Source organism: Macaca mulatta, chromosome 14, assembly GCF_049350105.2.
Source record: "Macaca mulatta isolate MMU2019108-1 chromosome 14, T2T-MMU8v2.0, whole genome shotgun sequence".
Lineage (NCBI taxonomy): Eukaryota > Metazoa > Chordata > Mammalia > Primates > Cercopithecidae > Macaca > Macaca mulatta.
This window is the reverse complement of record NC_133419.1, coordinates 119,340,084-119,353,276: the sequence shown is the minus strand read 5'-3', so window position 1 is coordinate 119,353,276 and position 13,193 is coordinate 119,340,084. Positions and strand designations below refer to the sequence as shown.

At 52.6% G+C, this 13,193-nt stretch overlaps 2 protein-coding genes across 57 annotated transcripts in view; one reads left to right on the top strand and one right to left on the bottom strand.

Annotated features, from left to right (window-relative positions):
• Positions 1 to 13,193, top strand: part of TREH (trehalase) — a 35,814-nt gene that overhangs the window by 19,712 nt on the left and 2,909 nt on the right. For 2 of the 7 annotated variants that reach the window (XM_077964478.1, XM_077964480.1), the window contains exons 10-15: positions 10 to 240; positions 825 to 1,042; positions 1,306 to 1,417; positions 1,771 to 1,883; positions 2,122 to 2,175; positions 2,419 to 2,628. In XM_077964478.1, coding sequence (XP_077820604.1) covers positions 10 to 240; positions 825 to 1,042; positions 1,306 to 1,417; positions 1,771 to 1,883; positions 2,122 to 2,175; positions 2,419 to 2,571 — 881 coding nt within the window. In that variant the 3' untranslated portion in view covers positions 2,572 to 2,628. Of the gene's footprint in view, positions 1 to 9; positions 241 to 824; positions 1,043 to 1,305; positions 1,418 to 1,587; positions 1,659 to 1,770; positions 1,884 to 2,121; positions 2,176 to 2,418; positions 2,629 to 13,193 lie in introns of those variants that run through there. The other 5 variants (XR_013404330.1, XR_013404331.1, XM_015115876.3 and 2 more) reach the window with 5 other exon arrangements.
• PHLDB1 (pleckstrin homology like domain family B member 1) overlaps positions 2,846 to 13,193 on the bottom strand; it is a 52,284-nt gene continuing 41,936 nt past the window's right edge. For 46 of the 50 annotated variants that reach the window (XM_077964443.1, XM_077964456.1, XM_077964449.1 and 43 more), the window contains 4 exons: positions 11,975 to 12,091; positions 11,621 to 11,723; positions 5,191 to 5,276; positions 2,846 to 4,182 (listed from right to left, as the gene is read on the bottom strand). In XM_077964443.1, coding sequence (XP_077820569.1) covers positions 4,042 to 4,182; positions 5,191 to 5,276; positions 11,621 to 11,723; positions 11,975 to 12,091 — 447 coding nt within the window. In that variant the 3' untranslated portion in view covers positions 2,846 to 4,041. Of the gene's footprint in view, positions 4,183 to 4,988; positions 5,022 to 5,190; positions 5,277 to 11,620; positions 11,724 to 11,974; positions 12,092 to 13,193 lie in introns of all 50 variants that reach the window. The other 4 variants (XM_015115872.3, XM_077964446.1, XM_077964445.1 and 1 more) reach the window with 1 other exon arrangement.

Sequence of the window (13,193 nt, the reverse complement as noted above, 5' to 3'; positions counted from 1 at the left end):
ATCCTGCAGGCGGGACTGGCTGGGTTCCCTGCTGTGTCCTCACAGGAGACCGGGAGGCTCTGTGGGCTGAGCTCAAGGCTGGGGCCGAGTCTGGCTGGGACTTCTCTTCACGCTGGCTCATCGGAGGCCCAAACCCCAACTCGCTTAGTGGCATCCGAACCAGCAAACTGGTGCCTGTTGACCTGAATGCCTTCCTATGCCAAGCAGAGGAGCTGATGAGCAAATTCTATTCCAGGCTGGGTGAGCACCCCAGGAGGGAAGGGTAAGCAGGGAGTCTGGTTTCCTGCCTCAGACTTGGCAATAGAACTGGAAGTAGGAAGTAGGACAGGCCTTCAGCAACCCAGCCTGTTGAGCCCCGCCCTAGTGGACGCCTGCACTCACATTTGTGTACCAGACAAGAGGACAAACGGAGGCCACCCTAATCCCCTCTTCCTCCCTTTCTTACTGTGAGGGTCTCTAGGGTCTGTGAGGGGAACCCTAGTCCACACATCCAAAATCCATCCACTCCCTCTCCTCAGACAGCTGTTCTTGACCCCCTGAGAGCTAGGGGAATCCACTCAGCCAATACCCTTGGGAGGATAGACCCTGGGACAGATCAGCTCCAGTGGTTCCCTGGGAGCAGTGTGGGGCCATATGCTCAGGAAATTCCAGGACCTAGAGACCAGAAGTGTGGTCGGTTCCAGGTCGGCACATCCCCTTGGTCATCAGGGTGTCTTAGCCCTTGCAGAGAAACACAAAGGGTGGAGGCCAAAGTAGAGCCACGAAGGGCTTGGGGCCCGCAGGCAGGGCGCTGGCTACTGGGTCTAAAGGCAGCACTACCCCAGGCAACGACTCCCAGGCCACAAAGTACAGAACCCTGCGGGCGCAGCGCTTGGCCGCCCTGAATGCAGTCCTGTGGGATGAGGAGACCGGTGCCTGGTTCGACTATGACCTTGAGAACAAGAAGAAGAACCAAGAGTTTTACCCATCCAACCTCACTCCACTCTGGGCTGGGTGTTTCTCTGACCCTGGCGTGGCGGACAAGGCTCTGAAATACCTGGAGGTGAGGACACAGCAGGTGGCTCGGGTCCACTGCAGGCAGCACCGCCCCCTCCCGACCCTGAGCAGGACCTGCAGGGGAGGCCGCTTCCTCCGGCTGTGCCTCTTGTCCCAGCCTGCGGGTCCTGCGGAGCTACCGGGGGGCAGCTGTGAGCCAAGAAGAAAAGAGTCAAGAAGGGGACATCTGGCTTCCTGTGGGGCCCAGTATCTGTCCTGGCTCCCAGTCCAGCCCCACTCACAGTCATGGGAATGTCTGGGACCTTCTAGGACAGCCGGATCCTGACTTACCAGTATGGAATCCCGACCTCTCTCCAGAAGACAGGCCAGCAGTGGGATTTCCCCAATGCCTGGGCCCCCCTGCAGGACCTGGTCATCAGAGGTAAGGAGGCAGGGCTGGCACAGCCAAGGGCCCTCCCCAGGGTGTAGAGGTGGGCCTCCCTGGTGCTGGGGAGGTGTTAACAAAAGATGCAGGCCCCGTGTCCTTTCTCTCACTCCTCTGCTCTCCTGGCCTCCACTCGGCAAACATTTATGTCCACCCGACCTGTCCAGTGCAATCAGTCCTGTTTGCCCTTCAAACCATCGCCCTCGATTAAGGGCAGTTTGACCCGTGGTCTCAGAAAGTAAGTCTTAGGACCCAGGCCTCTTTCCCTCCTTGGGGAGAGTAGGGTGCAGCCTCTGCTCTGTCTGGGATGGGAAACCTGGAGGTTGAGTCCTGCCTCCGATGGGGTCTAGGCCTGGCCAAGGCACCTTTACCTCGGGCCCAGGAAGTGGCTTTCCAGCTGGCTCAGAATTGGATCCGAACCAACTTTGATGTCTACTCGCAAAAGTCAGCCATGTATGAGAAGGTGAGCTGGCCTGAGCCCTCCCGCCACCCCCAGGGCGTCCCAGTGTTGAGGTGGGTCAGGCTTGGCAGCAGGGCCCAGGGCCAGCACAGCTGGGATGGTGGCGGCACCCAGTGGCCGCTCCTGGGCACTGCAGGGGCTGCTGGGCAGGCAGAGCAGCTTCTCCCCAAGGGCTCCGGTTGTTTGTTGTTCCTGGAGCTGGGGGCAGTGCCTGACCTACACCCCATCCGCTTGTCCCCAGTATGACATCAGCAACGGTGGACAGCCTGGTGGGGGAGGAGAGTATGAAGTTCAGGTGAGCAGGCCAGGGGTGGGCTGGCCAATGCCCTACAGGGAACTCCTGGGCTCTGCTGCCCACGACCCCCACCCCAGGCCTCAGTGTGCTCACCTGCATGTCGGCCCAGGGGACGAGCTGACTGGTGCTTCCTGTACTGCTGGGGTTAGGCAGGGCCAGTGCCCCTGGGGAGAGAGCCCACAGCCCCCACCAAGGGTCTGGGGCTTCCCCAGAAACCGGGCCCCACTGCCCTGCCTCTCCCAGGAGGGTTTTGGCTGGACGAATGGCGTGGTCCTGATGCTGCTGGACCGCTATGGTGACCGGCTGACCTCAGGGTCCCAGCTGGCTTTCCTGGAGCCCCACTGCCTGGCGGCCACCCTTCTGCCCAGCCTCCTGTTCAGCCTCCTGCCGTGGTGACAGCCCTCCCCTCTTCACCTGGCCCCAGCTCCTGTCCCATTAAACCTCTGCACCAGTTCCCATCTTCCCCTGCCTCTTCATGCCCTCCTACCTCCCAGCCTGTCCTCAGAGTCAAGTGGGGGGCAGGTTCATGACCTGGAGGTCATGGGTTAGGGCCTAGCTCCCTCCTGGAACCTTGAACAGGGTGGAAATCCTGCTCTAGGGGGAAGACCTATCCCTCCTACCCCAAGTGCCCCAGTGCCAAGTCCCACACCTCCGGCCTTCCACTCACTTCCGTAGTCCAAAGGCTTTATTGTTCTGCTGAAATGCTTACAAATACTGAAAACCCCCAGCCTGGGCCCACGCAACCAAGGGCTTAATGCTGGGAAGGAGAGAAGGGGAGGTGGGCTTTGTGTTAAGGCGTGAAGGGCGAGGCCGGACAGCTGGAGGCCTGGTCCTCCACTCTCCATTTCCATCGCCCTTCGGAGGCTGAAGGAAGGGCAGTGGCACCACAGGGCCCTTCCCCTCTGCTGCATCATCTCCTGCTCAGGCTTTCCCTCTAGGAGCATCGGAGGAATCCTCTTTGCCTGTCGGAAACTTGACCCTGTACAGAACTCAACTATAACCTTTCTAGCTTCCCCTCCCAACCGCATTGCTCCTCCTCTGTTCCCTAGATCCCCCGGCTTCATCCCTTCTGGCTATAAGCAAGGCACCAGTGGAAGGGAGAGGGCTGGACTGGGGGGCTGGCAGGCTGTGCATAAGGGCTGAAGACACAGGCATGGGGCAGGGAACAGGTGTTCAGTCCCTTTCCCCCAGCATGAGATGCCCAGAGGCCTGGGCTGGAGAGATGATGGCACGTACCCTCAGATGGCCCATAGCTGAAGCAGTGGGCTGGGCCACAGAGCTGCAGCAATTAGTATGTAACCATGGCAATGAAGCAGTCGCTATGGTAACCATGGTGATGGGTCTGCAACTAGGGGATGGAGCTGGGACCTCAAGGATGACACTTGAGATCTCTGGCCCTTGAGCAAGGTGATACAAAGGATATGGGAAAGGAGAACAATGGGGCAGAGTGGGGTTTGAGAAGTGGGAAGTGGGCTGCCTGAGCTATTACCCCACTCTGGATGTGGTTCTGCTAAGCCCCCAAAGCCCCTGGCAAAGGGGTCTGAGGCAGGAGGGGATCTTTGGCAGCTTATGGTACCATAATTTGTCTTTTAGAAAAAACAGGCTGGGGAGAGCAGGTGTCAGGTCGGAGCTGAGGCCCTCTCTGTAACAGCTCCTCAGCCCTGGCTGGGCCCGGGGCAGGACCCTAAAGGGTTACTGCAAGTTCTGGGCTCCCAGGAGGCAGCAAAGCCACCTCCACTTTTCTTCTTTTGGCTGGTTCTTCAGGAGGCCAGAGCCCAGAAACTCACAGGACCAAGCTCTTTACAGAATATTAAAGTCTTCTTATACAAAAGCCTCAGTTGTGCTCTGCCAGGAGGCCCACAGCAGTTAGTTCATGAACTGAGTGTAGCCCTCAGCCCCTGTGACGATGACATCCATCCAGATGCGCATGGCCTCTGCAGATGGGGCCACCATGTAGTACAGCCGGTCATGGGTCTTCACGCAGAATGTGAGGGCTGGGTTTGGGCTCTGCCAAGGGAAGAGAGGAAGGTCTAAGATGGGGCTCACCCATGCCCAGGAATAGTCTCACCTGCCTCCCTATCTGCCCTTTCCCCTCCCAGCCCCCGGAAAGCCCTGGAGCTTAGGACTGAGTCCTAAATAGGCCCAGAGCCTAGTCCCTACCAGTCCATGTGAGCCCCAGGCTGAAATGTTCCCTTCTCACACCACAGCAGTCCTGGGCTCTCTAAACTCCCTGGACCCTGACAGAGCTATACCCTGACAAGGGGGGCTCTGGTCCTTGACACCCCAAGTTCAAAAGTGAGTATCAAGAGGATCAGACACAAAGGGCTATTCCAGTGAGGACCAGAGTTTCCTCTCAGCAAAACACGGGCAGACAGAAAAAGCTATAAGTAGGGTACTAGGCCCCGGGACCCCAGAGGAGCAGAGACCAGGACTGGGGTGGGCATCAGAGGGTTGGTGGCAGGGAGGCTGACTTGCATTAGGGAAGCAGGCCCCAGCCTCAGATATCTCCTGTGTATCAATTTCTCCCTATCAAATCTAGTCTCTGAGGGTCCCCTCCACCCCTTCCAGCCATCCCTTCTGTATCAGCCCCCCATGGGGAGGTATCCTGCTGTCATTTCCAGGAGAGGAGCGAGGCAGCAAGGAGAGGGAGGCACCCAAGCCCAGAGGAGCTTCTTGCTCTTTGCAACCTGCTTTCTGCTCCTCTCTTGGGCCTGGGGGAAGTGAGGGGGGATGAAGGGGAGAGTCAAGGGTCAGGGATGAGTGAGTTACAGGAGGTGTTAATGTGCTGGTTACAGCTAAGTGGGGAGGGGTACCTCAGTCACCATAGTGAAGCGGAAAAACCTCTTCTGGGAAGGGGAGAGGGAGAAAGGAAGAGAAAGTTGACAAAGAGAACAAGGACTAGGTTGGAGCCTCTGTAGAGAGCAGGCTGGAGGCCTTTGCTCCCAGAGCCCCACCAGGCCACCCCTTCCCCATGGCTGTCCCTCTGGCCCCCCTCTGGTGCCCTCCACCCCTGACCTTGGCTGCACTGCGCAGGTGGTCGTAGTACACTTCCTCAATGGCCTGGAAATAGATGACTCCCTTCAGCTTCGTCTCATGCTTGTCTGCAAAGCAAGTAAGGGTGGGCTATGGAGCCAGTCACACTTCAGGTCTAGCTCCATTTATGTGGAGTTCCACGGCCTGAGCTTCCAAATCTGGGAAATGGGGTGAAGATCCCAGTCTCCCAAGACCCCCAAACAGAACCCAATACAGAATCCTAAAGATATGGATAATGCTCAGCCTCATTCATAATCACAGAGAAATACAAATCAGAGCTTCACTGAGAGACCACTTCTCGCCTAACCCAATGACGAAAACATACAATAAATATACAGCACGCTTTTGGCAAGTCTATGGTGAAGGAGGTAGTCTAACGACAGGTGGGAGTATAAATTGGTAAAACCCTTATGAACGATTTGGCCATGTCTATCAAAATTAGAAAGGCATTTATCTTTTGATCCAATGCTTACATTTAGGAGAATTTCTCTTTCATATATACAAAGTAACATATACAAGATTATTAAGTATAGTATTGCCTATAGTCACAGAAGATTGGAAACAAGCAAAATATCAATCAAGTGGAGACTGGTTAATAAGTTAGTGTGTGCCACATCACGGAAGACTAAATATAGCTGTTAAGTAAAATGATATAGGCCAGGTATGGTGGCTAACGCCTGTAATCCTAGCATTTTGGAAGGCTGAGGAGGGTGGATCACCTGAGGTCAGGAGTTCGAGACCAGCCTGGCCAACATAGTGAAACCCCCGTCTCTACTCAAAATGCAAAAATAAGCCAAGTGTGGTGGTGCATGCCTATAATCCCAGCTATTCGGGAGGCTGAGGCAGGAGAATCACTTGAACCCGGGAGGCGTAGGTTGCAGTGAACCGAGATCACACCACTGCACTCCAGCCTGGGCAAAAAGAGCAAAACTCGGTCTCAAAAAAAAAAAAAAGAAAGAAAGAAAGAAATATCTGATACAGATACAGACTCAGAAATAAGCCTATAGTATATACCCAGATATAATATCTAGATATAGATAAATTTGATATAGAATGATCTCTAAGACACATTAGGAGGTGAAAAAGGAATGTACTGTATGCCACCTTTTGTGCAAGAAAAAGTATTTGTTTATATTCTCCTACAGAAACTCTACAAGGGGCCGGGTGCGGTGGCTCAAGCCTATAATCCCAGCACTTTGGGAGGCCGAGGTGGGCGGATCACGAGGTCAGGAGATCGAGACACTGGCTAACACGGTGAAACCCAGTCTCTACTAAAAATACAAGACAATTAGCTGGGCGAGGTGGCGGGCGCCTGTAGTCCCAGCTACTCAGGAGGCTGAGGCAGGAGAATGGCATCAACCCGGGGGGGTGGAGCTTGCAGTGAGCCGAGATCGCACCACTGCACTCCAGCCTAGGGCACAGAGCAAGACTCTGTCTCAAAAAAAAAAAAAAAAAAAAAAAAAAAAAAAAAAGAACCTCTACAAGGATACACAAGAGATTAATGAAAGTAGTTACCTGTACTGGGTAGGGCATAATTCTCAATTTAAACCTTTTTATATATTTTTTATTTTTGAACTATACGAATACTTTTACCTTTTTTTTTTTTTTTTTTTTTTTTTTTTTTTTGAGACGGAGTCTCGCTCTGTCACCCAGGCTGGAGCGCAGTGGCGGGATCTCAGCTCACTGCAAGCTCCGCCTCCCGAGTTGACGCCATTCTCCTGCCTCAGCCTCCCGAGTAGCTGGGACTACAGGCGCCCGCCTCCTCGCCCGGCTAGTTTTTTGTATTTTTTAGTAGAGACGGGGTTTCACTGTGTAGGCCAGGATGGTCTCGATCTCCTGAGCTCGTGATCCGCCCGTTTCGGCCTCCCAAATGCTGGGATTACAGGTTGAGCCACCGCGCCCGGCCTTTTTTTTTTTTTTTTTTGAGACAGAGTTTCACTCTGTTGCCCAGACTGGAGTGCAGTGGCACGATATCGGCTCACTGTAACCTCCGCCTTCCAGGTTCAAGCAGTTCTCTGACTCAGCCTCCTGAGTACCTGGGATTACAGGCGCCCGCCACCATGCCTGGCTAATTTTTTTGTATTTTTAGTAGAGACGGGGTTTCACCATCTTGGCCAGGCTGGTCTTGAACTCCTGACCTCGTGATCCACCCGCCTCCCAAAGTGCTGGGATTACAGGCGTGAGCCACCGCGCCCGGCTACCTATTTTTTTTTAAAAAAGAAAGGAAGTAGCCGGGCGCGGTGGCTCAGGCCTATAATCCCAGCACTTTGGGAGGCCGAGGCAGGTGGATCACCTGAGGTCGGGAGTTTGAGACAAGCCTGACCAATATGGAGAAACCCCATCTCTACTAAAAATACAAAATTAGCCAGGCATGGTGGCGCATGCCTGTAATCCCAGCTACTCGGAAGGCTGAGGCAGGAGAATCACTTGAACCTGGGAGGCGGAGGTTGTGGTGAGCCGAGATCGCACCACTGCACTACAGCCTGGGCAACAAGAACAAAACTCCGTCTCAAAATAATAAAATAATAAATAAATAAATAAATAAATAAAATAAAATAAAATAAAAAGAAAGGAAGCACACTCCCTTGATGTGTACAGAGCATTTAGCATATACATATAGCATATAGCCTCTGGAAGTCAGAGGTGGCAGGAAAGGGGCCAACTACCTGAGCAGAGGTGACCATTCAGTGAGAAGGGGCAGGATTCCTGTCAAGGGAAAGCACAGGGCCTGGGCCACCTTGTCTGTGGCACTGCTCAGATGCTACAGCTGATATCCTTAACAGTGAGCCTGAGTCCTACAGGAGAGGTCACGCCAATCACTAAACTCAATGGTGCCGGCTGGAAGTAAGCTCCTCCCCGAGTGCTCCTCCTCTCCCCAACCTCCATGGCTTGGTAAAGGCAACTTACAGACTGGTGCCAACATGTCCCTCCAGCCTTGTATCACAACCTTCCCCTGCATGAGTCCCAAGTCCTATCTGAGCTTCTCACTGTTCCCTTAGTAATACACTTTGTATGCTGGAACTGTCTCCTCCAGCCCATTTCCTTGGCAAACTCCTAAACAATCTTCAAGACCCATCGCAAAATGTCACCATGACAGTGCACAGTTGTGCTCTCCTGTGTTCCCACAGCACAGATGCCCCTCTGTATAGAACTGATGCTGCATCGGAATCCTCCTTTATCCATTCATGGTCTACCTCCCCCAACACAAACAACTATGTGCCTGGCACACAGTAGGTACTCAATGCTGAATGAATGAATCCTAGACACCGGGATTCAGAGAGAAGTCAGAGACCCTTCTCTTAGGAAACTACAATCTCACAGGGAGGAAAATACAGACACTCAGCTATGTAAATAGCTAGTAAAGGCATGGCTAGGAACTCCATGAGACCACCTACGCATCACAGGTTTTCATGAGTATTAAATGAAAGAACACATTTAAGGTATTCAGCACAGTGTGTGGCACATAACATGACACTGTTATTGTATCATTACACTCCTGGATTGATGTCACATGGAAAAACAGATGCTGGATAATGCAGGGGTTCAGAGGAGGATGGGAATCACTCCTAGTAAGGTGGGGTCAGGAAAGGCTTCCTAGAGATAATATGTAATCTGGACTCCATGCAATGAGGGGGTTTCTATCGAGTTGGCAGGAAGAGGGTCCAAGCGGAACAGGCACGGCACCCAGGGCCCTTATCCAGGCCCATTTCTGACATTTCCTCCTTGGAAAAGGACCAGCCCTGCCTGGCTCTGGGCCTGCTCAGCCCTCCAGCCCCTGTTCTCTTTCATCCCTTCCTTCACAGGAAATAGTAACACACTCCTGCCTCCGCTTCCTTACCACCCACCTATCCTCAATCTTGTGCAATCTGGCTCCTGGCCCCATGCACAGCAGAAAGCCTTCTCTTGACAAGCTCCCATCCCTGAGTCTAACAGCCTTTGGGCCACATCTTTCTTGGCCTTTCTGCAGCATCCATCATCGCTGGTGACACCTCCTGCTTGTGAATGTCTGCTCCTTTGGCTGGCTTCCTTCCCTGTTTCTGCTCCCATTTCTATTCCTGCCATCTGAACTTGGTCTCCTTTTGTTTCACAGACGCTAACTAAGGCCACATATGCCAAGCACCAGCCCAGCACCTGGCATGTGGTTAGTGCTGGCTTCCTGTCTCCTGCCCCTTCTCCCTCTGCTGGTCTCTCCTCTTTCTCCTTCCCCACACAGGTAGGCCTGCCCCAGGGTTCGGCCCTCTCCCTCCCCTCTTCTCTGCTCTGAAGCCTGACTGCCCAGGTTCAGACTTATCTCTGTCTCTTAGGAGCTGTGGGACCTTGGGCAATTTACTTAACCTCTCTGAGCATCATTTTCCTCATCTGTAAAATGGCATAAAAATAGTGTTTCCCTATAGGATTATTTCAAAGATTAATGAGATGATGCATTCAGAGTGCTTAGCATAGCACCTGGCTCATTCAAGTGCTTGATAAAGGTTATCTGCTATTACTATTATTCCACCTGATTCAACTATTACTCCACCTCTAATCCTGACCATCCTCCTAAACCTAGATGTCTCAGAGGCACCTCAATCTCAACATGCCTCAGATGGAACTCTTTTCCCCAGGCCTGTTTCTTCCTCTCCAAAGTCCCTATTCCCTCTACCTTCCTGGCGCAGAGAGAAACATGGGACACCTGTGCTTCTGTCTCTCCTGCCTCCTCAAAACACCCAGGACCCAGGCTGGTCAGGGAAGGCTTCTTAGAGGAGCCAGCAGGTGATCAGGGACCAGGTTAGGGGGGAAATGGGCACTCCAGACCTGAGCATCTCTGGCACCAAACTCTGCAGCCCTTTCCCCTCTTCTGAGCTCCTAGCAGGATTGCTCTTCCCAGCTCTGTGGCTGGGTGAGGCTGTGTGACTGGCAGACAGCCCCACCTATGAATTGTGGACAAAAATGATGTGTGTCACTTCCCAGCTGAGACATTTAATACCAAGGCCAGGCTCACTTAAGCCTCTCTTTCCCTCTGCCACTGTGGCCAGAAATGTTCCCAAAAGGCATGCTGAAGTAAAGACAACACTGATGCAGGGCAGAGCCCCCACCAACTCACGATGTGCAGTCCACATGTATCGGGCATAAGGAAACCTAGTACTTGTAAGCCACTAGGATTTTCCTTTTTAATATTTCTTTTTTTTTTTTTTTGAGATGGCGTCTTGCTCTATTGCCAGGCTAGAGTGCAGTGGCATGATCTCAGCTCACTGCAACCTCTACCTCCCGGGTTTAAGTGATTCTCCTGCCTCAGCCTCCTGAGTAGCTGGGACTACAGGCATGTGCCACCATGCTCAGCTAATTTTTGTATTTTTAGTAGAGACGGGGTTTCACCATGTTGGCCAGGATGGTCTCGATCTCTTGAGCATGTGATCTGCCCACTTTGGCCTCTCAAAAGTGCTGGGATTACAGGCATAAGCCACCATGCCCGGCCTTTTAATTAATTTTTTTGAGACAGAGTCTCACTCTGTTGTCCAGGCTGGAGTGCAGTGGTGCAATCTCGGCTCACTGCAACCTCTGTCTCTTGGGTTCAAGCAATTCTCGTGCTCAGCCTCCTGAGTAGCTGGGACTACAGGCACATGCCACCACGCCCAGCTAATTTTTGTACTTTTAGTAGAGACAAGGTTTCACCATGTTGCCCAGGCTGGTCTCAATCTCCTAGCTTCAAGCTCTTTGCCCGCCTTGGTCTCCCAAAATGCTGGGATCACAGGTGTGAGCCACTGCACCTGTACAGCCACTGGGATTTTATGACTTCTTGTTACTGCGGCATACCTTACCTTCTCATGACTAGGGTATAACACAGCATCCCACGCTCCAAGTGGGAAAAGTACAAAGGGAGTTCCAGGGATGGGAAACTAGGCTAGAGGCTCGAACGGAGAGAGCTGACGGAGCAAGAGGGTCTAGTCGGCCTGTTCCTGGGCTATCTTGAGCACTCCTTGGCACTGTTCAACTGCTTGTCTTGGAGTCTTTGATGGAATCTGTCCAAGGGGGAGTTCCCAGCCCAACTCCGACCATAAGACCCCATGCTCCTGCAGAGCCTGGATGTCTCCTATCAGCATACCCATTGTGCATTGTTATAATTCTTGTCTGCTTCCCTGACTATAAGCTCCATGAGAGAGCTGTGGCCATCTTACTTATCACCAGAGCCTAGAACAGTGCCTGGAACTTATTAGATGCTTAGTAACATTGCTGAATGAAGGAATGAATGAATGAACACTAAATGGAGGTGAACCAGGTACATTGTGTACATTTCAGGGAAGGAGGGCAAGGCCCAGTCCAAGCCTCTGGTCCCCTACTTGGAAGCTTGGCCTCCTTCTAGAAGGCCAGTCATGCTGGGTAACAGAGCCCAGGGGTCCTGGCTGGCCCCCGGGACGGCCTTGTTGGAACTCACCCACATAATAGGAAAGGGTGCGCTTGAGCCGGTCGAAGACAAACCAGCGCTTCTTCCATGATTTAATCTTGCCGCCCATCTTGACTAAGTAGCCACGGCAGACCTGGTGGGAAGCAGGAGTAAGGAAGGACCCAAATGTGCAGCCCTTAAGCCTTAAGTGTGTGCCATCGCCTGTGCCTGTATTCATGGGGGACTGTCCCCAACATCTCTTCAGGCCAGCACACCAGGTCCTGGGACAGAGATCTGGTTAGATAAGGGTAGAGACTGACGCCACTATTCCAACGACCCAGGAGGTGCCTCTCACCATGGGGTCCTCCCTCTCCCCAGCACCCCAGGGCCACACACGCCTTGTACCTTGCTGCTGAGCACCACGTGCAGGCAGGTATCAACACCATGGCCTGATGACTCAATATGTGTCTTCAGGTCAAAGTCCTCCTTCCGGATTGGCAGGTAGCGGGTCAGGGGTCGTGCCTGGGAGCAAGAGGGAGGGTCAGGAGAGTCTCCTCTCTTCCCTCATTATTTCCCTGTCCAGGCCCCTTGGCTTCACTTCTAAACCCCAACAGCCTGACATCACCCATCCCCAGCCCATGGTGGTCACTCTGGCTCCATAGGGCTTATGGCAAAAGTGGGGACCTACCATGCCTACGTTGACTCTATCTAGGGCCAGGCAAACTGCGAAGTCACTCTGTGCCTCAGTTTTCCCACCTATGACCAAGACACAGCATCTTTGTCTTGCCCTGTCCCTCCTTTCCCTCCTGAGCCAAACAGAATAAAGCAAGAGGCCAGATAAGAACATGCTCTGGGAAGAAAAGTCCAATAAGAAATCTAGTCTCTGACTTCCCATGGGACCTTGTTTGGGTCACATCCCTTCTCTGGGCCTCAGTTTCCTTCCATGTAAAACACGGGCTTTGAACTAGGTAATTACTAAGGTTTACTCTACCTCTGATACTAACTAGAATTTTCAGTCAGCTGGAATATTTTTCTACTCTTCCTTTCCTAGAAGAACATTAAAATGGCCAGGAAACATCACACATTATTTAAAGAAAAAACAAAACACACAACCCCATAGAGAGCTGATTCTACCCATCTCCCACACCAGACACCAGTGGCCACTGCTGCAATGCCTGAGCCCCAGGACAGGGGCTAGAAGACAGACTCCCAGAGCAGTCACTGACTGAAGCAGGAAAGGGAAACCAGGCATTTTACAAATATTCCAACCACAGGGGTAAAATTCACAGAGCTTCATTTTTTTTGTTGTTGTTTGTTTTTTTTTCCTGAGACAGAATTTCACTCCGTCATCCAGGCTGGAGTGCAGTGGCACGATCTCAGCTCACTGCAACCTTCATCTCCTGGATTCAAGCAATTCTCATGCCTCAGCCATCAGAGTAAGCTGGGATTACAGGTGTGTGATACCATGTCCAGCTAATTTTTGTATTTTTTGTAGTGATGGGGTTTCGCCATGTTGGCCAGGCTGGTCTCTGAACTCCTGGCCTCAAGTGATCTGTGTACCTTGGCCTCCCAAAGTGCTGGGATTACAGGTGTGAGCCACTGTGCCCAGCCCCTTCTCATTATT